Source organism: Chaetodon trifascialis, chromosome 17, assembly GCF_039877785.1.
Source record: "Chaetodon trifascialis isolate fChaTrf1 chromosome 17, fChaTrf1.hap1, whole genome shotgun sequence".
Classification (NCBI taxonomy): Eukaryota; Metazoa; Chordata; class Actinopteri; order Chaetodontiformes; family Chaetodontidae; genus Chaetodon; species Chaetodon trifascialis.
The window spans coordinates 3,013,473-3,037,797 of NC_092072.1; the positions used below are offsets into that span (position 1 = coordinate 3,013,473).

At 42.0% G+C, this 24,325-nt stretch overlaps 2 protein-coding genes across 2 annotated transcripts; both read right to left on the reverse strand.

The window, feature by feature from the left end:
- Nucleotides 1-562: 562 nt before the first annotated feature.
- Nucleotides 563-4,101, reverse strand: LOC139346091 (major histocompatibility complex class I-related gene protein-like). The gene is made up of 8 exons (XM_070984991.1): nt 3,991-4,101; nt 3,521-3,790; nt 2,763-3,041; nt 2,315-2,665; nt 1,974-2,042; nt 1,664-1,681; nt 1,362-1,428; nt 563-616 (listed from the first exon to the last, which is right to left on the reverse strand). Exons 1-7 carry the CDS (start codon nt 4,037-4,039, stop codon nt 1,364-1,366), a joined length of 1,101 nt encoding a protein of 366 aa, XP_070841092.1. The 5' UTR covers nt 4,040-4,101; the 3' UTR covers nt 563-616; nt 1,362-1,363.
- Nucleotides 4,102-5,538: 1,437 nt separating this feature from the next.
- LOC139345471 (major histocompatibility complex class I-related gene protein-like) lies at nt 5,539-19,992 on the reverse strand. The gene is made up of 7 exons (XM_070984077.1): nt 19,802-19,992; nt 19,333-19,602; nt 10,709-10,987; nt 10,236-10,538; nt 9,843-9,954; nt 9,258-9,324; nt 5,539-6,011 (listed from the first exon to the last, which is right to left on the reverse strand). Exons 1-6 carry the CDS (start codon nt 19,848-19,850, stop codon nt 9,267-9,269), a joined length of 1,071 nt encoding a protein of 356 aa, XP_070840178.1. The 5' UTR covers nt 19,851-19,992; the 3' UTR covers nt 5,539-6,011; nt 9,258-9,266.
- Between the last annotated feature and the right edge of the window lie 4,333 nt (nt 19,993-24,325).

Genomic DNA, 24,325 nt, shown 5'->3' on the forward strand with positions numbered 1-24,325 from the left:
CCAGATAACAAAGATCATTGTTCCTAAACTGCTTTGGTTTGAATAAATGTAACATTCTTCACTTGTTTGACAGCATTTTGTTAACTGAACAGTTTCAGAGCAAAGAGCAGACTGACAGGACAGTCTGTGCAAACACAGCTGAGAAGATTTTAAAGGCTTTTACTCCATTTCATCAGATATAGAACTTCATAAAACATATATGAAAATGTATTAAAGCTTCTGTGTCTACTTCAAAGAGAACTTAAAACTCAATTTAAAGTGCAATATATCAGCAAAGGATTGATCAGAAAACCATAAATAACAGCAACAAAATCAGTGAGATGTAACAGTAGCTAAAAAGAGAATATAAAGATGTAAGCACACACACATTTAAGGATTTCCCTCCCAGTGAAGCTTCTGTCAGCTCTGACTGACACTTCAATAATCTTCTTTGGTGAGTAAATGAACTCACACTTGACCTGTTTGACTGAACCTGTGATGTTCTGACAGCTTCTAAGACTTCACATCTCAAAGTTAAACATCAGCACGTTCTGATCACAAACATGTCTTTAACAAATCAGCATTTTTGATGCCACAGTAACGTCAGTGGAGTCCTCTTCTGATCCTCACTGAGAGTCTGTGGAGACAGATTAATAAATGAAAGATCAATAACTGATCAGGTACTGATTAGACTTCATAATGGACGTTATTCATGTTTTCATGTCATTTATCTGTTTCTGGCAGTGGTGGAAAGTAACTAAGTTCTGTTCAGTGCTAAACTTTTGAGCTTTTTGAGGTAATTGTACTTTAATTGAGAGTTCAGATTTTTTCACATTTTACATTAAAAACATTTGATAACTGATTGAGGCCCAAAAGGGTGAAAATATCTGATATTTCAAACAAAAAGCAAACAGGTTCAGAGTTTAAAAAAATTTATAAACTTGTGATATTTTTCTCTTTAATACTCTGACAGCCCCTGGCCCCTTTACAGAGGACCAAAGCCCAAAGTTGGGAACCACTGGGCCAAACTACCTGACTGTATATAAAGTAGTAAAAACAAGCTCCACCTGTAATATTTTATCACTCAGTGGACATTTTCCTTCAGAGCAAGTACTTTGATTCCTGAAGTAGATTTTGCTGATGACACTTGTGTCTTTTTACTCAAGCAGGATTTTAAAAGCAGGACTTGATTTGGAATAGAGTATTTTTACATCGTTGTATTGGTACAAGATCTGAAACCCATCTGCTTCCTGTAGTTATCATGGACGGACTGTCTCTGTGGATTCTAAACATCAGCTGAACGTGAAATACAGGATGAAAGTTGGACATTATTCCAGTGAAGTGTTGTGTGCACAGCAGAGCTGAAACAAGGACACACTCACTGTTATTGGTCAGGAGGTGAATTTGAGTCTGATGATATTGATGAAGTGTGAGATGAAGAGTCTGAAGCTAGAAGCAGAAAAAGTGAAAGCATTAAATCTGAAAAAATTATATTTTAGAGACATAACTTGATTGATTGATTGATTGATTGATTGATTGATTGATTGATTGATTGATTGATTGATTGATTGATTGATTGATTGATTGATTGATTGATTAAGGTCACAAGACAATAAAACTAGACACATTAGATTCATAATAATAAAACAACAAAATAAATATTTTCTCATAAAGAAAAACTTACTGTTTGCACGTCTGAACCCTGAAACACAGATGAGAGATCACAGTATTAAAAGTTCAATCAGAATTTCTGAAAGGACACAAAAGAAAACACGTTTGCATGTTTTCTTCCTCTAACTTCTATCCTGTATACAGCACATCTGTTCAGGACCTTTACTGTGTTCTTCTGGCAGTAAAGTTACTGAACATCAGCCAGCTCACACTTTTCAAGACTTTCATCCTTTCACAATAAATCTGTCTTCAATTCGACATGTTGTCCTGGACATGAAACTGCATGTGAAATCCAACAGTGGAGGAAAAATGGCTTCACTCACCGTTATTGTTCCTCCTCCACATGAAGAGTCCAGTGATGAAGAGTATCAGCAGCAGCAGTCCTATAACAACTGCAACAACAGCAACAACAGGAAACACTGGGGGAGAAACTGGAACCAAAACACAACATTGACACTTTGACTCGACCTCTGGACAGAGATGAATGTGTTCACTCACATGTCTGTGTGTTGCACTGATGTCTCTGTGTCCTCTGACATTATCAATGACTTTGATGAGATCAGTGTCATCAGAACGGATAGAAATGACGGCCAAAGGTATGAAAATCAGACACGAGCTGCAAACTGGAATTATAAAAGCTTTTGTTCATAACGTCTGTAGATACAATCCAGGTCTGCTTTAATGGACAAACAAATACTGATCCCAGTCTCACCCCAGTTGGTCCTGATGGCTGCTTTGTCCAGTTTGGTGACGATGTCGTCCTCCACACCAGAGAGATGAAACACACAGTCGTACCTCCTCCAGTCTTCAGGTGGGACTGATGAAACGTTCAGGTCAGCGCTCGTCTGGAAGGTTCCGTCGTGGTTGGGGAGGATCTCTCCGAGCTCCACGTCCTCATGAATCTCCTCTCCATCTTTCCTCCAGATGAGTGTGGCTCTGTCAGGGTAGAAACCTGAAGCGTGGCAGCTGACTGGAGAGGAGGGAGTCTTCTGGAGGAAAGACACTGAGGGACGCTCTGCAGAGAGAGAGAACTCATGCTGACTGTGCTCTGACTATCAGCCTCAGCTCTGATGTATTAATGACAGGAAGCACATCAGGTCATGTGATTCTACCTGTTCTCTGCAGAGAGCTCTTGCCAAGGACCAAATACTTCTTCAGGAATGCAGGGAAAACCTCAGTGAGGTGAATCTCATTATCTTTCAATCCAGCTTCATCAGCATCCCATCTCAGTTTGGTGGTGAAAGCCTGTTGTTTTGGAGCGATCCATGTCCGCGTCTTTAGGTCCAATGATAGAAAGTCTTCTCCATCATAACCAAACTGATTAAAACCATTAACCTCTCCAGTCTCATCATCCCACTCACAGCCATTTATCCTCTGGAAAACATGAACACCTGACAGACACAAACAGAGACTGTGATTAATAATGATGCACAGATGAAATCTCCAGTGAAAGATGATCTTAAAGATATTGTTGCATTGTGTGATGAGCTGCTGTTCTCCAAGTCTTGAGCTGTGTTCATCATTCAAAAGCACATAATCAGTGCACTTTCTCTTTACATGAGAGATGAAACACAATTTCTCTTTCACAGTTTGAAACTTACAATCATTGTTATTCTCTTATTTTAAGTATTGCAGCAACATGCAGCAACAAGTCAAAGCAGCAGCTGATTTCTGTTTGCATGCTGACTGACGGCTTGTGGTCGGCTGCTGTCTGTAAACCATCAGGATGGCACGATTTACATCAACTTCTACTTACATTTCAGAGTAAAACTACATCTGAGTATTATCTTCAGGCTCTGTAGAGGCTCACTGTACAACTAAGATGCAGAACAGCAGGAAAAAGCCAAACAGAATATTTTCCATACTTTACCTTCACTTTGGTTGAAGCGCTGCTTTAAACTGTACAGTGTGGTTTTGAAGAACATCGGCTCAATGTGAAAACAGTTTCCTGTGTACCACTCCAACTCTTGAGGATCATTTTCTAATAATCTTTTCATCCACTTCTGTTTGGGTTCTAGAATCTTTCTGTTGCTGTCACAGTAACCCACCAGATGTCCATCAACCACTGCAGCTGCCACAAACTCTGGAAAGTTTGAGACTCCAGAAGATGCAGTTAACAAATACTTCAGGGAGTGTTTCACTGCAGACAAACAAGGTTTACAGATTCAGTAGAAATACAGTCCACACATCACACTCATAAATGTGATCCATTCAGTTTGATCCAGTTCAAACACACCAGGCTTATCAGGTTAGTACAAAGGTGAAAGTAAACTAGCAGTGTGATCTACGCAGGAACAAAACGCACAGAGGTTAAAGTAAAGATTTAAACTGTGATCTTACCTGATGATGAAACGTGACAGAAGAGAAGCAACAAAAATAACACTTTCATCTTGTTTTGATAAAGATGAGTTTGTGAAGGATCGACCTGCTTCAGCTGCTCTCTTTTCTTAAGACTTCGCCTTCTCAGGTTTGTTTAAGAATTCAACCCCGGCACGCACACCTGCAGGATGGGCCCCACCCACCGTCACACCTGGACGATAATCTGCATGTGACAGAGAAACTGGCTCTCACCTTTCTACAAACACCGTCAGTTTGCACCCAATAGGCAGCATGAACTCACGTGAGAAAAGCAGCACATCTCCTCTGTTACACACTGAGAGCTTCTCCCACATGAGCTTTTCATTCTAACATAATGCGTGACAGTGAGTCCACGAGCGCCCTCATCACGCCTCGTGGACAGCGCGCACCTGTCTGCGCCAGCGTCTCGTCTCCTCCATCAGTCTGTATGAGTGCAGGTGCACCTGGTTGAGGCGTTAATGAGCCCACTGCTCCTATGGGAAAGTGTCTGATTGGGTCAGCTGTTGAGTTCTGGACTTCAGGCAAAGAGCTGCAGGAACAAATAACAGACACTCAAATTAAACAGTTTACACAGAAGAAGAAAACATGTTGAGTCTCTGTTGATCACACTGTGAGGACAATATGCTGTAATAATACTAATAATCGTGGCAGTTGAGTTGAAAGTAAAGGCCTTGCTCACCTGCAGGGAGTCACACACAGGTGAACACGCCTCAAATATTCAGAGGAATCTAAACACAACCAGGAAACAAAACCAGCCTCATTCATTTAATCTGCGTCAGAGCAGAAAGCTGAATTCCAGTGAAGTGAAATGTGTCGTATGAACTTTGAATATGGTGGAACTTCAGCATCACATGTTAACAGCTTATTCCAGTCATCAGTGAAATGAAGCATGTTGACTGTGGCTGTTGATGTGAGCACACACACCTTACTGTCTGTTCACACTGATGTCCTGATTCCAGTTTTTCTGACTGACAGCTGCAGCGTGAAATCACTGTGCAGTTTGTGGTGGAGGATGAAGCGCCTGCAGGAAACCATTCATCTTGAGGAATATGTCACAGGGGCTGAACTTTATGTCCAGTCCTTCATGGAGTGATGGAGAGTCCACTGCTGGTGGAAAGTGGAGGCTGGCAGCTTGTTTTAGGGCTGAATTAGTCACTCCTCGCTCCAAAGAACATGTCTCCGCCACTGCAGAGTCCAGCTGTGACGTGCTTGCACATGGTGATGTGAGGGTGGTGCACCTGCTCAGCTATGGAAACCCAACTCCTGATGAACAGTTCTGTGCTGCTGTTGCTTCCAGAGGCAGTTTGTAACTCTGTAATGAGTGACGCAGCAGATGATAGGCCATTTCTAGGTGCCTCAGCACCCCTTCTCATTATGGGTGAACTTTGGACAAAGTTGTTCATCCAGTATCCCATCAGCCCTGTGTTTTTATTATTTCTTCTATAAATGGCATCTTTCACATCACATTGAGAATGTCTAAACAAACCTTAACAGATGAACTCAAAAATGAACAAACATAAAACTTAAATTAAGGTTCCATCATACTTTTATTAGTTTTATGGACGCAATCATGAATCATATCTGTAATAACGGGAGGGCTGCAAAACTTAAGACTCGTTTTAAATTGCAATATTCCAGTAAAGAACAAATAATGAAATCATAAATAACAGCAACAAAAGGAATGTAATGTAAGAGTTGCTAAAGATATAAGTAACAATAAATATCAGAGAAAACAAAGATATATGCATGAAGACATTTAAGGATTTCCCTCCCAGTGAAGCTTCTGTCAGCTCTGACTGACACTTCAATAATCTTCTTTGGTGAGTAAATGAACTCACACTTGACCTGTTTGACTGAACCTGTGATGTTCTGACAGCTTCTACGACTTCACATCTCAAAGTTAAACATCAGCACGTTCTGATCACAAACATGTCTTTAACAAATCAGCATTTTTGATGCCACAGTAACGTCAGTGGAGTCCTCTTCTGATCCTCACTGAGAGTCTGTGGAGACAGATTAATAAATGAAAAGATCAATAACTGATCAGGTACTTACTAGACTTCATCATGGACATTATTCATGTTTTTCTGTCATTTATCTGTTTCTGGCAGTGGTGGAAAGTAACTAAGTTCTGCTCAGTGCTGTACTTGGAGGATTTTTGAGGTAATTGTACTTCACTGGAGAGTTCAGATTTTTTCACATTAAGATTTTTCATTAAAAACATTTGATAACTGATTGAGGCCCAAAAGGGTGAAAATATCTGATATTTCACACAAAAAGCAAAAAGGTTCAGAGTTTAAAAAAATTAATAAACTTGTGATATTTTCTTCTTTAATAGTCTGACAGCCCCTGGCCCCTTTACAGGGGACCAAAGCCCAAAGTTGGGAACCACTGGGCCAAACTACCGGACTGTATATAAAGTAGTAAAAACGAGCTCCACCTGTAATATTTTATCACTTACTGGACATTTTTCTTCAGAACGAGTACTTTCACTTTGATTCTTTAAGTAGATTTTGCTGATAACACTGTCTTTTTACTTAAAGTAGGATTTTAAAAGCAGGACTTGATTTGGAATAGAGTATTTTTACATCGTTGTATTGGTACAACCTCTCCAGGAACCATCACCTTAGCGTGGTGGAGAGGTTTGTGCGTCCCGATGAACCTGAGGGCTATGTTGTCTGGAGCCTAGTGCTCCTGGTAGGGTCTCCCATGGCAGATTGGTCGCAGGCGAGGGTCCAGACTAAGAATGGTTCACACAGACCCCATGAAAGAACGGCAAAGAAGAGGTGATACCCGGCCCGGAGGAAGCCCGGAAGAAGCCCGGAGGAAGCCCGGAGGAAGCCCGGAGGAAGCCCGGGGCCCTCGTCTGGAGCCAGGCCTGGACGGAGGGCCCGTCAGCGAGTGCCTGGTGGTCGGGCTTGCCACGGAGCCCAGCCAGGCACAGCCCGAAAGGATTACATGGCACTCTCATCTTCATCCTGTGGGCCCACCACCTGCAGGAGAAACTGCTGGGGTCTGGTGCATTGCCATATGGGTGGCAGTGAAGGCCGGAGATCTTGACGGACCAGACCTGGGCGGCAGAAGCTGGCTCTGGGGACGTGGAACGTCACCTCTCTGCGGGGGAAGGAGCCGGAGCTTGTGCGTGAGATGGAGCGCTACCAGTTTGATCTGGCGTTGGCTCTGGAACCGTTCTCCTGGATAGGGGTTGGACTCTTGGCTTCTCCGGAGTCGCCCAAGGTGTGAAGCGCTGGGCGGGTGTGGGGATACTCACAAATCCTCAGCTGAGTGCCGCTACGCTGGAGTTTACCCGAGCGGATGAGAGGGTCGCCTCCCTATGTCTTCGGGTTACGGGGGGGAAAACTCTGACTGTTGTTTGTGCATACGCAACGAACAGCAGTTCAGTATTCGGCCTTCGGTAGGGGACTCCATAGTCCTTCTGGGGGACTTCAACGCACACGTGGGCAACGATGGAGACACCTGGAGAGGCGTGATTGGGAGCAATGGCCCCCCTGATCTGAACCTGAACGGTTGTTTGTTAATGGACTTCTGTGCTAGTCATTGACTGTCCATAATGAACACCATGTTCGAACATAAGGATGTTCATAAGTGTACATGGTACCAGAGCGCCCTAGGTCGATGGTCGATGATCGATTTTGTTATCGTATCATCTGACCTGAGGCTGCATATTTTGGACACTCGGGTGAAGAGAGGGGCGGAGTTGTCAACTGATCACCATCTGGTGGTGAGTTGGGTCTGAGGGTGGGGGAAGATTTAAGACAGACCTGGTAAACCCAAGCATGTGGTGCGGGTGTAATGGGAACCTTTGGAGGAGGCCCCTGTCCGAGAGATCTTGAACTCATACGTCCGGCGAAGCTTTTCTGGCATCCCTGTGGAGGCTGGGGGCATCGAACCTGAGTGGGCAATGTTCAAAGCTTCCATTGCTGGAGCTGTGATGGAGAGCTGTGGTCTAAAGGTCTTGGGTGCCTCAAGGGGCGGTAACCCTCGAACACCGTGGTGCACACCGGTGATCAGGGAAGCTGACCTTCTTCCGACTGAAGAAGGAGTCCTTCCGGGATATGTTATCTCCAGAGGTTAGTTAGGACTCCAGAGGCAGTTGCAAGGTACCAACAGGCAAGATGGGCAACAGCTTCCGCCGTAGGGGAGGCAAAACAGCGGGTGTGGGAGGAGTTCGGAGCAGCCATGGAGAAGTACTTTCGGTCGGCACCAAGGTGTTTCTGGAAAACCGTCCGGAACCTCAGGAGGGGGAAACAGGGAACCATCCAAGCTGTGTACAGTAAGGATGGAACACTGTTGACCTCTACGGAGGAGGTAGTCGGGCGGTGGAAGGAGCACTTTGAGGAACTCCTACATCAGACCGATATGCCCTCTATTGCAGAGGCAGAGCTGGAAGCTGATGGGGTGATCATCATTAATTACCCTGGTGGAGGTCACTGAGGTAGTTAAACAACTCCGCAGTGACAAAGCCCCAGGGATTGATGAGATCGATCCAGAAATGCTGAAGGCTCTGGGTGTTGAGGGGCTGTCTTGGATGACACATCTCTTCAACATTGTGTGGTAGTCTGGGACAGTGCCTAGTGAGTGGCAAATTGGGGTGGTGGTCCCCTTGTTTAAAAAAGGGGACCAGAGAGTGTGTGCCAATTACAGGGGTATCACACTACTCAGCCTCCCTGGTAAAGTCTACTCCAAGGTGTTGGAAAGGAGGGTTTGGCCAATAGTCGAACCTCACATTGAAGAGGAACAATGCAGATTCTGTCCTGGCCGTGGAACAACGGACCAGCTTTTTACTCTTGCAAGGATCCTGGAGGGGGCCTGGGAGTATGCCCATCTGGTCTACATGTTTTTTGTGGACTTGGAGAATGCATTTGACCGGGTCCCCCGGGAGATATTGTGGGAGGTGCTGCAGGCATATGGGGTGAGGGGGTCACTTCTCAGGGCCATCCAATCTTTATATGCCCACAGGAAGAGCTGTGTTCAGGTACTCGGCAGTAAGTGAGACTTGTTTGGGGTCCCCTGCTGAAGCTGTTGCCCCCGCAACCCAACCCCGGATAAGCGGTGGAGTATGAGTATTGGTACAAGATCTGAAACCCATCTGCTTCCTGTAGTTATCATGGACGGACTGTCTCTGTGGATTCTAAACATCAGCTGAACGTGAAATACAGGATGAAAGTTGGACGTTATTCCAGTGAACTGTTGTGTGCACAGCAGAGCTGGAAAAAGGATGCACTCACTGTTATTGGTCAGGAGTTGAATTTCTGTCTGATGATATTGATGAAGTTTGAGGTGAAGAGTCTGAAGCTAGAAGCAGAAAATTAAGTGAAATGATTAAACATGAAATAATTATATTTTAGAGACATGACATGACATGACATGATTGATTGATTGATTGATTGATTGATTGATTGATTGATTGATTGATTACTAAAAATCACAACACAATAAAACTAGACACATTAGATTCATAATAATCAAACTACAAAATAAATATTTTTTCATAAAGAAAAACTTACTGTTTGCACGTCTGAACCCTGAAACACAGATGAGAGATCACAGTATTAAAAGTTCAATCAGAATTTCTGAAAGGACACAAAAGAAAACACGTTTGCATGTTTTCTTCCTCTAACTTCTATCCTGTATACAGCACATCTGTTCAGGACCTTTACTGTGTTCTTCTGGCAGTAAAGTTACTGAACATCAGCCAGCTCACACTTTTCAAGACTTTTATCCTTTCACAATAAATCTGTCTTCAATTCGACGTGTTGGCCTTGACATGAAACTGCATGTGAAATCCAACAGTGGAGGAAAAATGGCTTCACTCACCGTTATTGTTCCTCCTCCACATGAAGAGTCCAGTGATGAAGAGTATCAGCAGCAGCAGTCCTATAACAACTGCAACAACAGCAACAACAGGAAACTCTGGGGGAGAAACTGGAACCAAAACACAACATTGACACTTTGACTCGACCTCTGGACGGAGATGAATGTGTTCACTCACATGTCTGTGTGTTGCACTGATGTCTCTGTGTCCTCTGACATTATCAATGACTTTGATGAGCTCAGTGTCATCAGAACAGATAGAAATGACGGCCAAAGGTATGAAAATCAGACACAAGCTGCAAACTGGAATTATAAAAGCTTTTGTTCATAACCTCTGTAGATACAATCCAGGTCTACTTTAATGGACAAACAAATGCTGATCCCAGTCTCACCCCAGTTGGTCCTGATGGCTGCTTTGTCCAGTTTGGTGACAATGTCGTCCTCCACACCAGAGAGATGAAACACACAGTCGTACCTCCTCCAGTCTTCAGGTGGGACTGATGAAACGTTCAGGTCAGCGCTCGTCTGGAAGGTTCCGTCGTGGTTGGGGAGGATCTCTCCGAGCTCCACGTCCTCATGAATCTCCTCTCCATCTTTCCTCCAGATGAGTGTGGCTCTGTCAGGGTAGAAACCTGAAGCGTGGCAGCTGACTGGAGAGGAGGGAGTCTTCTGGAGGAGAGACACTGAGGGACGCTCTGCAGAGAGAGAGAACTCATGCTGACTGTGCTCTGACTATCAGCCTCAGCTCTGAATGGTTAGGATTAAATCAAATCTTACTGCCACAGAAAACAATCAAAAAGAAGGTGATGTCAGACTACATGCAATGTATTAATGACAGGAACTGCATCAGGTCAAGTGATTCTACCTGTTCTCTGCAGAGAGCTTTTGCTGAGGTTCAAATACCTCCTCAGCCTCTCAGGACAAAGCTCAGTCAAGAAAATCTCATTAAATTTTAATCTAGCTTCATCAGCATTCCATCTCAGTTTGGTGGTCACAGCCTGTGGTTTTGGAGCAATCCATGTCAGCGTCTTCAGGTCCAATGATATGAAGTCTTCTCCATCATAACCATACTGACTAAAACCATTAACCTCTCTGGTCTCATCATCCCACTCACAGCAATCCATGTTCTGTAAAACATGGACATCTGACAGACACAAACAGAGACTGTGATTAATAATGATGTACAGATGAAATCTCCAGTGAAAGATGATCTTAAAGATATTGTTGCATTGTGTGATGAGCTGCTGTTCTCCAAGTCTTGAGCTGTGTTCATCATTCAAGTGATGAAACACAATTTCTCTTTCACAGTTTAAAAGAGTATTGCAGCCTATCGACCCATATCAATTAAATGCAGATCAATGCATCCTAACAGTGATCCTGGCTAGAAGAATTAATCAGATAATTACTCAAATAATTCATCCAGATCAGACTGGATTTATCAGTGGAAGGCACTATGGACATAATCTACGATGCCTATTAAACATAATATCACGCGAACAGGACAAGAAAACAGAAGCAATAATTTTATCCGTCGACGCTCATAAGGCGTTTGATAGGGTATCAAGGCAATATCTTATTCAAACATTAAAAAGGTTTAACTTTGGCCCTAATTTCATTAAATGGATAGAGACTGTTTACTTAGCCCCCTGTGCCTCAGTTAGAGTTAATGGTTGTAAATCAGAGAGTTTCATACTTGAACAGGCTGTAGACAGGGGCGTCCTCTGTCTCCACTTTTATTTGCAATTAGTATCGAGCCACTCGTCCCGCTCATTAGAGATAGTGATGAAATAAGAGGAGTTGTAATAGATGAAGAAGAATATAAGCTTTCGCTTTATGCTGATGATGTATTGTTATATTTGACTGAAACAACAAAAAACATACCAAATTTAAAGACGCTAATCACTGAGTATGGATACTGTTAGAGCAGATTATGAAAATGTAATTTACAAAATGTTAATTGTATGGTATGTACGGGGTGTATGGTGATTGGTGGTTGACACTATTTATACCAGGAACTTCTGTGACTAAGTAGGCATTTCCGAGCAGGAAGAGAAACGGTTTTGACTGCTGTATATCGCTGTTGGTCTACCGTTCTATACGTATGCTCTGCATGCTATTATGCTATATGGAAATATGTGACTTCTGGACTTGTAAAAGCAAAATAAAAAGAAGATTGTGCATTACAACGGAAATTCAGGTGGACTTTCATTTCATTTCATTTCATGACATGGCAAAAAGCGCGTCAATTGTTGGTTTCTTTGTAGATAAAAGAGCTTGGTCTGTACCAGCTCTATATGGAAAGTGTCCTGAGACAACTTCTGTTGTGATTTGGCGCTATACAAATAAAATTGAATTGAATTGAAATTGAATTTAATTTCAAGTCAAAATGCCTCAGTGGCTTAAAGCATTGGCTTAGCCTCTACAGATACTACTTGGGATACAAGGTAAATGTGGAAAAAACAGTACTTATGGATGTCAATGGCAACATCCTATAAAGAGTTAAACAAAAGAGTGCATTCAAATGGCCTAATGAAGGTATTAAATACCATGGCATATACATCCCACCATCCTTAAAAAACTTGTATGAGGTTAACTATCGTAAAATAATTAGGCAGATTAGTAATGATCTGGAACAATGGTCTACATTCCCTCTCTCTTTATTGGGACGCATTTAATGTATCCGTATATCCGTCCCAAGACTGCTTTATGTTTTTCAGATGCTACCCATAGGAATTCCAAAATCTACTTTTGAGATTCCAAAAATCTACTCAAAAATTTTATGGCCAAAAAAACAAAAAACAAACAAAAAAAACGCCCCAGAATTAGATTAAAAACCCTACAGTTGTCAAAAACAGAGGGAGGCCTCAATCTCCCTCATCTAAAATGTTAATTCTAGGCTGCACAAATCAAGTATTTAGTAGCATTAAGACTTTTGAACAGTTGAAGAATGAATTTGACCTTCCTAGGACAGATTTCTTTAGGTATTTGCAGTTAAGATCTTTCCTCACAGCCCACAAAGAGTGGGGGAAAGTTATAAAACCTTGTGGATATTCAAATAGAAAATGGAGAGAGAAGATGATTAGTAAATTATACAGTATATTTTCATCTATGAACTCACATGATACATCACTTATAACATCTGAATTCAAAAAATTTGGGCCCTGTATCAGATGGAGCAAATCACATATTCACTAAGGCTTCAAAAGCCTACTTTTATTAAACGATGGAGCCCTGTGCTGTCTATACAATCATACGGTGAACCCTGGAATACTTAATTGATACACCTGTCACTTTTTCTCTTGTGTCATTGTGAAGACTGTATTGAGACTCTTAAATTATTGCTGTCTGAAGGGGACACTAACTGTTATTCTTGCAGGCCTACTTTTTTTATTGTATATATATTTTTGTACACCTCTGAATCCTCTTATTTTACTTTCATCCTTTGTTATTAACTATCTCTGAGTGGAAAATTCTATTAGGCTCTGTTCCCGTATGTGTTGTTGTTGTTGTTGTTGTTGTTGTTGTTGTTGTTTTGTTCAATACCCATTGTGTAAGTGACACTTATAGGTGTAAAAGAAGAAAGTGTGTGACTAAAATGTTTGAAGTACTGCTTAAGACACAGAGAAGAATAAGAACTATGTCTAGGTACATTTGTAGATTATTAAAAATAGTAAATGCCAAAGAATCCTACTGCCATAAAAAAGTACTTTTGCTAGTAGTCTTATTGAGAAAAACTAACTACTGACATGGCATGTACTGTATTGCACCTGAGAAAATATCTCGCTTAAATAAATACTAGGTCTATGTATATGCACAATATGTACAGTTTATAAAAATACAGTTGCCAATATGGATAATAAATAGTGTTATTGCACCGTTGAGAGAAATACACAACTTAGAAATTTAGAAATTGCCCCAGGTGAAATGGATATTTGTGAGCAGATATTAGCATTAGAGCATATATTACCCTTGAACAGTAGTGCAAATCAAAACAGGTTGATGATGTAGAATTAAGAAAGACAGCATCAACACAGAGCTACATTACATGATGCCGCCACAGCGTCCTAAAATGTTTTAACAGTGTCCAACAAACTCCAAAGGACCTCAGTCTTCTGAGCAGGTACAGATCACTTTAGCCTCTCCTGTACATGGCATCTGTGTTGTTTGTCCTGTCCAGTTTGTTGTTGAGATGAACACCTACGGTGGTGGAAAAAAGTTTTCGGACACCCCATGCATTTTTCATTCATTCATTCATTCATTCAACCTTTATTTTTACTCGGAAAATACATTGAGGTAGAGACCTCATTTACAATGTAGCCGAGTAAAACAATAAAAACAAAAGCACTTAGACATGGAAGAAGCCAGTGACATAAAACTTACATAAAAATGAGTAAGAGGAAAAAGCAATTAAAGCCATAGAAGAAGGACCCATTTGAAATAAATAAATAAATAAATAAATAAATAAATAAATAAATAAATAAATAAATAAATAAATAAAAGCAACAACAATGAGTAAAAACAGTAAAAATGCAAAAACCATTAATGAAGTAAAACAGGACCACCTAGAAGCAAAGTGTGAACCAATTAAGGATTTAAATTGCCCTATGGATAAAAATGAGGAGAGCTTTAAATGGCTCTGTGTGTTGTTCCACGTTGCAGGTGTGCAATATGAAAAACTGGATTTTCCAAGTTCAGTAAAAACAGCTGGCACCTGCAGCATGATCCAATCACTGGATCGAGTATGATAAGAACCCACATTAAAAGAGAGCATTGAACTAATCTGAGAAGGTAAAAGACCAACAAGAGCTTTATAAATAAATAAAACCCAGTGTCTTTCCCGTCTTACACTGAGAGAGGGCCACCCAACCTTAGTATACAGGTCACAGTGATGGGTGTCATAACTATCTCCAGTGATGAATCTCAAGGCCAAGTGATAAACAGAGTCCAAGGGCTTCAGAGTGGCAGCAGAGGCATGCATATTTAAAATATCACCATAATCTAAAACCGATAAAAAAGTTGCCTCAACAAGCATCTTTCTACAATGCAGCGGAAAGGAGGGTCTGTTTCTATAAAAGAAACCGATTTTCATTTGTTTTGTTTTGTCTGCATTGAGAACCATCCATCCATCCATTTTCTATGCCGCTTATCCCTTTCGGGGTCGCGGGGGGGCCGGAGCCTATCTCGGCTGTCAACGGGCGGGAGGCGGGGTACACCCTGGACCGGTCGCCAGCTGATCACAGGGCACATACACACAACCATTCACTCACACTCACACCTAGGGGCAATTTAGAGTCACCAATCAACCTAATGAGCATGTTTTTGGTCTGTGGGAGGAAGCCAGAGTGCCCACGAGAAGAACATGCAAACTTCACACAGAAAGGCCCGACCCGGGAATCGAACCTGCGACCTTCTTGCTGTGAGGCACGTGCACTACCTGCTGCGCCACCGTGCAGCCCGCATTGAGAACCAGTTTCTGATTATTTGGTGCAACTTGAACATCAGAAAAACATTGTTGGAGGGAATTTAAGGCAGAGTGTGCATCGTTTTGCAATGCAGTACAGAATGGTGTCATCTGCATATAAATGAATATTACTCCCAGTGACAACTGAGGTAATATCATTGATATAAAGTGAGAACAAAAGAGGCCCCAGGATGGAGCCTTGTGGGACACCTTTTGCTAATTGTACAAATTCAGATTTATTATCCCCAATACACACACACTGCTGTCTGTCGCTAAGGTAGCTCTGAAACCATTTAAAAGCTAAGTCATCAAACCTGAAACTACAAAGTATTTTTAAGAGCAGTACATGATCCACTGTATCAAATGCTTTTGAGAGATCAATAAAAAGAGCTGCACAGTGTTTTTTCCTATCTAAGGCTGTAATAATGTCATTTAAAACAAAGGTGGCTGCAGTAATAGTGCTATGTCTTTCCCTAAATCCTGATTTTTCCAAAAATATTTCATGACAATATTTGAGACTGTGTAAAATTTTAAGGGTTTCCAAAAACTTTTTTCCACCACTGTAGGTATTTGTAATCCCCCCTGATTACTGTTCCCTGTGGAGCCCCTGTGCTGCAAACTACCGCATCGGACATGCAGTCGCCAGGCCTCACACACTGTGGTCTGTTGGTGAGGTAGTCTATTGTCCACGCAGCCAGTTAGCAGTCTACACCGGCTCCTTCCAGCTTCCCCCTGAGCAGTGATGGTTGGATCATGTTGAAAGCACTGGAAAAGTTGGAGAACATGGCGATGGCAAAGAGATCGATGGAGCAGGTAGATGACTGCGTCCTCCACGCCAATGTTTGGACAATATGCAAACTGTAGAGTGACATGGGGGGAGGTGAGTGTAGTCTGTGAAGTGGAGCAGAGGGGGGTTAAGTGGTGTGAAGAGGGTGCCCCGTGTTGCAGATGGATCCTTATCTCCCGTTTCAGCTCCCTAGTCTGCACCCTGCTCATCTCATCTTTGTCCCCTGATCAAAAGACCATCCTCTTCTCGTTCAGTAGGGCTCTCAGTTCCGGGAACCCCCAGAGTTTGTTGTTTGGGAAAGACTGCATCTTCTTTGTAGGCACAGTGTTTTCCACACAGAAGTTAATGTAGTCCGTAATGCAAGTTGTTGAACTGTCAATGTTCTGCCCATGTTGACTACATGACACAACCAGTCAGTGGTGTCAAAACAGTCCCTCAGTGCCACGCTGGACTCCTCTGACCATCTTCTCACATGCCTGCTGATTGTTTATTCACCAAAGGTATGTATTCAGGGGGCAGATAAACCAAACTGTGGTCAGAACAGCCCAGCGGGGGGAGAGGTGATGAGCTGTAAACATCCTTAATGTTTGCATACAGTAAGTCCAGTGTTCTATTGTCTCTGATGGGGCACTTACTCTGTGAAAGTGGAAAGAGTTGCAGACAAGGCGGGATGGATGGTGTTGCGCCCGGTTTCCTGAGTTGGCCACCTCCGTTCTCCCGCCAGAGGAAATTTGGGAAGAAAGCAGGTGGTTCGGCTCTTCATTCCTCTTGATAATTTCATCTGTGTTTGCAGGCCAGTACACTGTGAAAGCCACGAAAAGGGAGGAATTATCTCCTAAAAGTGAACTTTGTGTCGCCTGTGTGATAAGGGTGTTGACGGGTTTGAATGTTAACTTTGTTCAGAGTTTAGTGTAGAGTCATGAACGGCGACGTAATAGAAAAAAAAAAAAAAAGGCGATTACCACGTTGTGAAGCGGAGCACATTGCTGGCATATACAACCCTGAATACCTGACAGATGGTTTGTATAGTTGTATTTCTACTTAAAGCCTGTAAATAATAGTTTTGGATAAGTTCACTAGAGAAATGTATTAAGCTGAAGCTCAAGTTAAGAAACCTCCATTTTGTGAGTTTGATTGAAATGGACAGTGTGTTTTGAGTTGAATATTCCCAATTCAGTGTGTTAAGTGTTATGTAAATAGAGTGTGTTAAATGTTGTTACTCAGTAAAATTAGTAGTATCTATAAGGTGCAGTGAACAGAATGTAACAGTAGTCACAGGAATAGCAGCAATAGCATACTGATGTAGTTGAACAAAATGTTCATCTGGGTTGGGGTGTGATGGAACTGACTGAGATGGAGGGAAGATCATGCTGGTGTGCCTTACTGAAATGATGCATGGACAATGAACCACACAATAGACAAAAACACAAAGGGACAATATTGCACATGGGAATGTTTAATGTTTATTGTTGGCTGTATTTTTACTGTTGTGAATTCTGGAAGAAAGCAGGTGGTTCAGCTCTTCATTCCTCTTGATAACTTCATCTGTGTTTGCAGGAATTGTGACATCAATCACTATTGACAGGAATCACTATTCCTCCACCTTTCTTCTTGCCACTCTCCTTTGCTTTCCTGTCCGCTCTCAGCCATTGAAAGTTGTCCAGCATAATGTGTGAATCTGGCGTGATCTCCGTTAACCAGCTTTCAGTCAAACAGTTGAGGCCACACTCCCAGGACTCCCTCTGCAGTCAGGTTAGCGCTGTTAGCTCTTCCATCTTATTTGGGAGAGATCTCACGTTTCCCATAATAACAGACGGTATGCATGGTTTGTACGATCTTTTCTTGTCCCAACACATCGCCCCAGCTCTGCATCCCCTTCTCCTTCTCCTTATTTCCTTGGGGATCTCTGGTCTTTCTACTGGGAGTATTGCTGTGTTGCTCAGTGCGAACAGCTGTTCCCAGTGGCGGTTCTACACGGAGGCCTAGGGAGGCCTGTGCCTCTGTAGACATGTCCTTGGCCACCTCAGTGCCCCCTCCCCCCCAGCAACTTCTCTTGGAGAGAGGAGACATGATTTCTCCTGTTGCAATAGTTGAAGATGAGCAAAACGATTTCATCTCATAAGTGACTTGTTCTTGCACATAACTGCGTTATTGTTGTTCCTCACACTGATCATAAAATCAAGTTTGTAAATGTCTCAATATGTTTCGAAACATAATCATATCTAAGCAAATTCATTGAAGCATTGCAAATGTCCAAATGTCAGTATCCTTGCTAGGTCTACACAATGTTGTTATGTTAACCACGTAACTTCACCCGTCTTGGCTGTTGCATTGCGGTAACAAATACATTTGAGTGAAGTAATCAACAGCAGGCTGTCTACCCATGTTAAGTAGAGAGGGATGGTTAGACAACAGAATGTAATGCATGCCCCGATGTTTTTTTCTTCTCATTAAAATTCAATTGAGCATTGTGCCAATTCAAATATTCAAGTGTGGACTCAACTGTCCACAGTAGTGGAGCTTACATAAATAGGAAATGGCACATTGTTGTACCCTGAAGTTTTGTTCACACTGAATTTAGTACTGTATTTTTCATTTTTTATGGCCCTACCTCTCTGACACCTGCACTCACTCTTGAACAAAATAAATGTTGATATGATTTTAAAGTACAATAAAGTTTATCATTTTCAAATATTATTTGTTGCCACTTTTTAATGAGCCCCCTGGTTTAACACTGGCCCCTCCTTGGCCCCCCTAGGAAAAATTTGTCTAGAACTGCCACTGGTTGTTCCTGTGTGCAAACAATGGACCTGAAGTTCAGTGGATCTCCTGAAGGTGAGGAAAGTAATCCACAAAGAAGAAAAAACAAATCCCCAGTCTCACCAGTTGTACATCCATACGTACGCATGATCAACCAAGACTAGTGATGGAAAAACACGCCAAAGACACAAAAACGCAATAATACAAAGGAAAATGGACGGAGCTGCTGTAACAAGCTGCCACTCGCGCAACGCCATCTTAATTCCAAGCAGCAGCTGATTCCTGTTTGCATGCTGACTGACGGCTTGTGGTCGGCTGCTGTCTGTAAACCATCAGGATGGCATGATTTACATCAACTTCTACTTACATTTCAGAGTAAAATTACATCTGAGTATTATCTTCAGGCTCTGTAGAGGCTCACTGTACAACTAAGATGCAGAACAGCAGGAAAAAGTCAAAAAGAATATTTTCCATACTTTACCTTCACTTTGGTTGAAGCGCTGCTTCAAACTGGACATCGTGGTTTTGAATAAGTTTGGCAGAATCTGAAAACACTCTCTTCTGTACCACTCCAACACCTGAGGATCATTTTCGAATAATGTTTTCATCCACTCCTGTTTTGGATCTACTGTTTTTCTGTTGCTGTCACAGTAAGCCACCAGATGTCCATCAACCACTGCAGCTGCCATAAACTCTGGAAAGTTTGGGACTCCATCAGACCCAATTAAGAAATACTTCAGGGAGTGTTTCACTGCAGACAAACAAGGTTTACAGATTCAGTAGAAATACAGTCCACACATCACACTCATAAATGTGATGCATTCAGTTTGATTCAGTTCAAACACACCAGGCTTATCAGGTTCATACAAAGTGAAAGTAAACTAGCAGTGTGATCTACGCAGGAACAAAACGCACAGAGGTTAAAGTAAAGATTTAAACTGTGATCTTACCTGATGATGAAACGTGACAGAAGAGAAGCAACAAAAATAACACTTTCATCTTGTTTTGATAAAGATGAGAGCGCGCATGATCGACAAGCGTCAGCTTTGCCGTTAAGACTTCTGTTAGTGATCGTGAGCGCGCCCGCACGCCGTAGAAACCCAGCAATGCGCGCTCACGTTCTCCGTTCCCGTTTCTGACTTCCTGGACTTGTGGTCTTTCACAAACTACTCAGAAATAAAGGTTTCATTCAGGTTGGAATATGTAGAAATGATTTTATTGCTCACAGTCTCCTCACACCTTTAATCCAACAGGAAACTCAACTCGACACTAAAAGACTGCGCGGATGAAACCTCCTCCTCCTCCTCCTCCTCCTCCTCCTCCTCCTCCTCTTGGCTGTGTTCTTGAACTGTTTCCCAGTTTATCCAAATAACATTGTTTTCATAAGAAGCTCTCCTCTGACATCATCATCATCATCATCATCATCATCATCATCACAGCTCGTCACACCATCAGTCTGCAGTTGTTGTTGTTGTGCCCTCTAGTGGAAAGTGACTGAAACACACCCTGAAGTCTACTTGGTGTGATGTCACCTCCTTGTTGGTGAATCTAATAAACATGAAGTGTGAAGTTTGCATGTTCTTCCCGTGCATGCGTGGGTTCTCTCCGGGTACTCCGGCTTCCTCCCACAGACCACAAACATGCTCATTAAGTTAATTGGTGACTCTGAAAATTGCCCCTAGGTGTGAGTGTGAGCGTGAATGGTTGTGTGTTTGTGCCCTGCGATCGACTGGCGACCGGTCCAGGGTGTACCCCGCCTCTCGCCCGTTGACTGCTGGGATATGCTCCAGCACCCCCCCGCAACCCCGAAAGGGATAAGCGGTATAGAAAATGGATGGATGGATGAATTATTGACCTCATCATTGTTCAAATGATGTTTCTCGGTTGCTTTGTAGTATTATAGTACTGTACAAGAAAGAAGCTGTGTGTTAGCTGTTTCAAACCTTCCAATAAATGATAAATTATCAAGATTGAAAAGTAAAAATACAAGAAATCAATCGCTGTAAGTAGGAAAATGTATTTATGTCTATCACAGTCATGTCCTGAAAGCCTGAAGCTTTCATTACTAAATGTAAAAAGGTTTTGTTCCTCACCATTATTTTTCTTTCTTCTGAACACACACTGCTGCAGTGTTTGTGCCGCTTTACCACAGTGACAGCAGAGGCGCTGAACTCCATGGGAATTAAAAAGTCAACGTTAGTGACAAATGTCAAACTGCATGTGCAGCTCATCGGGTGAAATAAACTAAATGTGCATTTCCCACATGCAGGAAGTTCTGAGAAAAGTCTTTTCTAGCTGTGTCTCTGTCCCACATGTGTTCGATGATGGCAGACTGAGCTTTTGGGACGATCCATGTTTGTGTCTCCAGGTGAAACTCCAGGAAGTCGTCTCCATTAAAGCCTTATTGGTGAAACCCACTGATGTCTCCAGTCTCTGTAAAATGTGGACACCTGAAAGACAGACAGAGACTGCAGTGAACCACATCTGTTATTACATCTGGACCACAGAGACACACTGAGTCCACTGAGACCAACAGCTGATCTCCACTGTTGAAGGTGGTGTGGCTTCATGTGAGCTGCAGGGACACACACACTGAGCTGGAGTCCTGACGAGTGGACGGACATTAAACCTGGTCCCAGACTGAACCTGAAACCCACTGAGACCTGCAGATCGATCCGACCAAATCCTCTTCCTGTGAGAAACTCCAGACTGGACTGTAGAGGAAGTCTTGTTTGTTTAAGCGATAAAAAGCTGCTTTTATTTAAGTTCCTCCTCTTGAGTTGCAAAAGTAAAGATCAGAGTCCAGGACAACTCAGAGGCTCCTGACTTCCTCATCGTGGTTCAGACACAGTGCCATTCCTTATTTAGAGTCCAGTACAGTTCAGCAGCTTGTTTATTGGACTGAGTTCACCAGAGGAGACTGAAAAGTGCAGCTGTGAACAGAAAGATGAAGGTCACTGATGACTCTGATGAAGGCTGTTCCAGTTCCATCTGAAACTGGACTGAAGCAGATCATGTTTTATGTTCACGATGTGGATGAAAAGATAATTATCCAGCTGTTCGTTAAACCTTTGTCTAGTATATTGAAGGGAAGGTTTGATATTGGCTATTAGTTAATAATGACACATGGATCGAGGGCACAGTGATTAAAATCATTAAGTCTTTGTCTTTATGACGGCATCCTTCAAGCGCAGCCTGACGTCAACTGAATAAAACTGAGTTTGATGAGAAAATGTGCAGGTAGAAAAGCTTTTCTTTAAAAATGAAAAGAGATGAAGGCATGTCGTTACATGAGTGTTGTTTTAATATGTGTGATCTTTATTAAAATGATCTTCCATCAGCTGCTACATGCAGGAATTCAACTTCTGCCTCATTCTACAGTTCATGGTTAAATTTTTCACTTTGTGCTGACGGAGTTTAATAATGTCAAAGTCCAGAGAAGCAGAGAAGCATCAGTGCTGTTCTGGACCGGCCTGGCTTTGTCTTCGACAGCTTCACTATCAAAACACTGCATATGTGTTCCAGAGGCTGACGAGGACTTTAACACTGGGCCAAGATCCAGTTTCAAACTGGAAAAACAGGCTTTTCCTCCTGAGAGCTTTAACAAATGAAGCAGTAACATTTTCTATCCATCGTTCAGAAAACAAACTTTACTGCTCATTTCAATTCAAACATAAATGAACATTTGGCTGAACGCATCTTTCACAAAGCTCTTCTCTTCTAGCATTAAACACCTCCAACGAGTCTCTGACTTCAGTGCACTGTCTAAACCTGGTGAAGGTTTTAAAGCTCCAGATAACAAAGATCATTGTTCCTAAACTGCTTTGGTTTGAATAAATGTAACATTCTTCACTTGTTTGACAGCATTTTGTTAACTGAACAGTTTCAGAGCAAAGAGCAGACTGACAGGACAGTCTGTGCAAACACAGCTGAGAAGATTTTAAAGGCTTTTACTCCATTTGATCAGATATAGAACTTCATAAAACATATATGAAAATGTATTAAAGCTTCTGTGTCTACTTCAAAGAGAACTTAAAACTCAATTTAAAGTGCAATATATCAACAAAGTATAGATTGGATCATAAATAAAACAAACCATAAATAACAGCAGCAAAATCAGTGAGATGTAACAGTAGCTAAAAAGAGAATATAAAGATGTAAGCACACACACATTTAAGGATTTCCCTCCCAGTGAAGCTTCTGTCAGCTCTGACTGACACTTCAATAATCTTCTTTGGTGAGTAAATGAACTCACACTTGACCTGTTTGACTGAACCTGTGATGTTCTGACAGCTTCTACGACTTCACATCTCAAAGTTAAATATCAGCACGTTCTGATCACAAACATGTCTTTAACAAATCAGCATTTTTGATGCCACAGTAACGTCAGTGGAGTCCTCTTCTGATCCTCACTGAGAGTCTGTGGAGACAGATTAATAAATGAAAGATCAATAACTGATCAGGTACTGATTAGACTTCATAATGGACATTATTATCTTGGTACTGTCATCGACAACAAACTGAACTTTGAGGCAAACTGCGAAGCTGCGTGCAAAAAAGGACGCCAGCGTCTGTTTTGTTTGAGGAAACTGTCCACTTTTAACATTGACAGGACCATGCTGACCTCGTTTTATCGTGCTTTTATTGAATCAGTTTTATCTTTCTGTCTTGTTTCATGGTTTGGAAACATGTCCTTGAAAAACAAAAACTGTTTAAACCAAATTGTTAAATGGTCTAGCAAGCTGATTGGAGAGTCTCAGCTTCACCCAGAACCCCTGTATGCCAAACAGCTACAGAGGATGGCCAACTCTATTGTAAGACATGACTCCCACCCTCTTAATGGTGAGTTTCAGCTGCTCCCATCAGGTCGGAGGTTCATGGCACCTGCTTGTAAATCCGGACGCTACAAAAACAGCGTTGTACCAGCAGCCATCAGTGCTATCAATAAGTGAGAGAAACTGCAACATTATTTTTGTATTTATTTATTTTATTGTTTCTTATATCTTATTTTTATGGATGGCACATCTTTATCTTCTGCTGATGTTTTAACTTATCTTGTCTTGTATTTTTTTTGGGGGGGGGGGCGTCCTCTTTGTTCCTTTAACCTGAGCACTGTCGTCATTTTGTCTTGTCTTGTGTTGTTCTGTGTGTTTACAATACGAGGTGACTCACTCACTGTGAACCGAATTTACCCAAGGGTACAATAAATATTCTGAATCTGAATCTTATTCATGTTTTTCCGTCATTTATCTGTTCCTAAGTCATTTAAGTAGGTTTTGTTGATAACACTTGTGTCTTTTTACTCAAGCAGGATTTTAAAAGCAGGACTTGATTTGGAATAGAGTATTTCTACATCGTTGTATTGGTACAAGATCTGAAACCCATCTGCTTCCTGTAGTTATCATGGACGGACTGTCTCTGTGGATTCTAAACATCAGCTGAACGTGAAATACAGGATGAAAGTTGGACATTAT

Bases quoted from the DNA above. Each gene is read 5' to 3' on its own strand.
- LOC139345471 (XM_070984077.1), bottom strand. From the start codon at position 19,850: ATGAAAGTGTTATTTTTGTTGCTTCTCTTCTGTCACGTTTCATCATCA. The intron at 19,603-19,801 runs GTAAGATCACAG...GTTTGTCTGCAG, and splicing joins CTGTCACGTTTCATCATCAG to TGAAACACTCCCTGAAGTAT. The intron at 10,539-10,708 runs GTAGAATCACTT...CTCTCTCTGCAG, and splicing joins AAGCTCTCTGCAGAGAACAG to AGCGTCCCTCAGTGTCTCTC.
- LOC139346091 (XM_070984991.1), bottom strand. From the start codon at position 4,039: ATGAAAGTGTTATTTTTGTTGCTTCTCTTCTGTCACGTTTCATCATCA. The intron at 3,042-3,520 runs GTAAAGTATGGA...TGTGTCTGTCAG, and splicing joins GCGCTTCAACCAAAGTGAAG to GTGTTCATGTTTTCCAGAGG. The intron at 2,666-2,762 runs GTAGAATCACAT...CTCTCTCTGCAG, and splicing joins GAGCTCTCTGCAGAGAACAG to AGCGTCCCTCAGTGTCTTTC.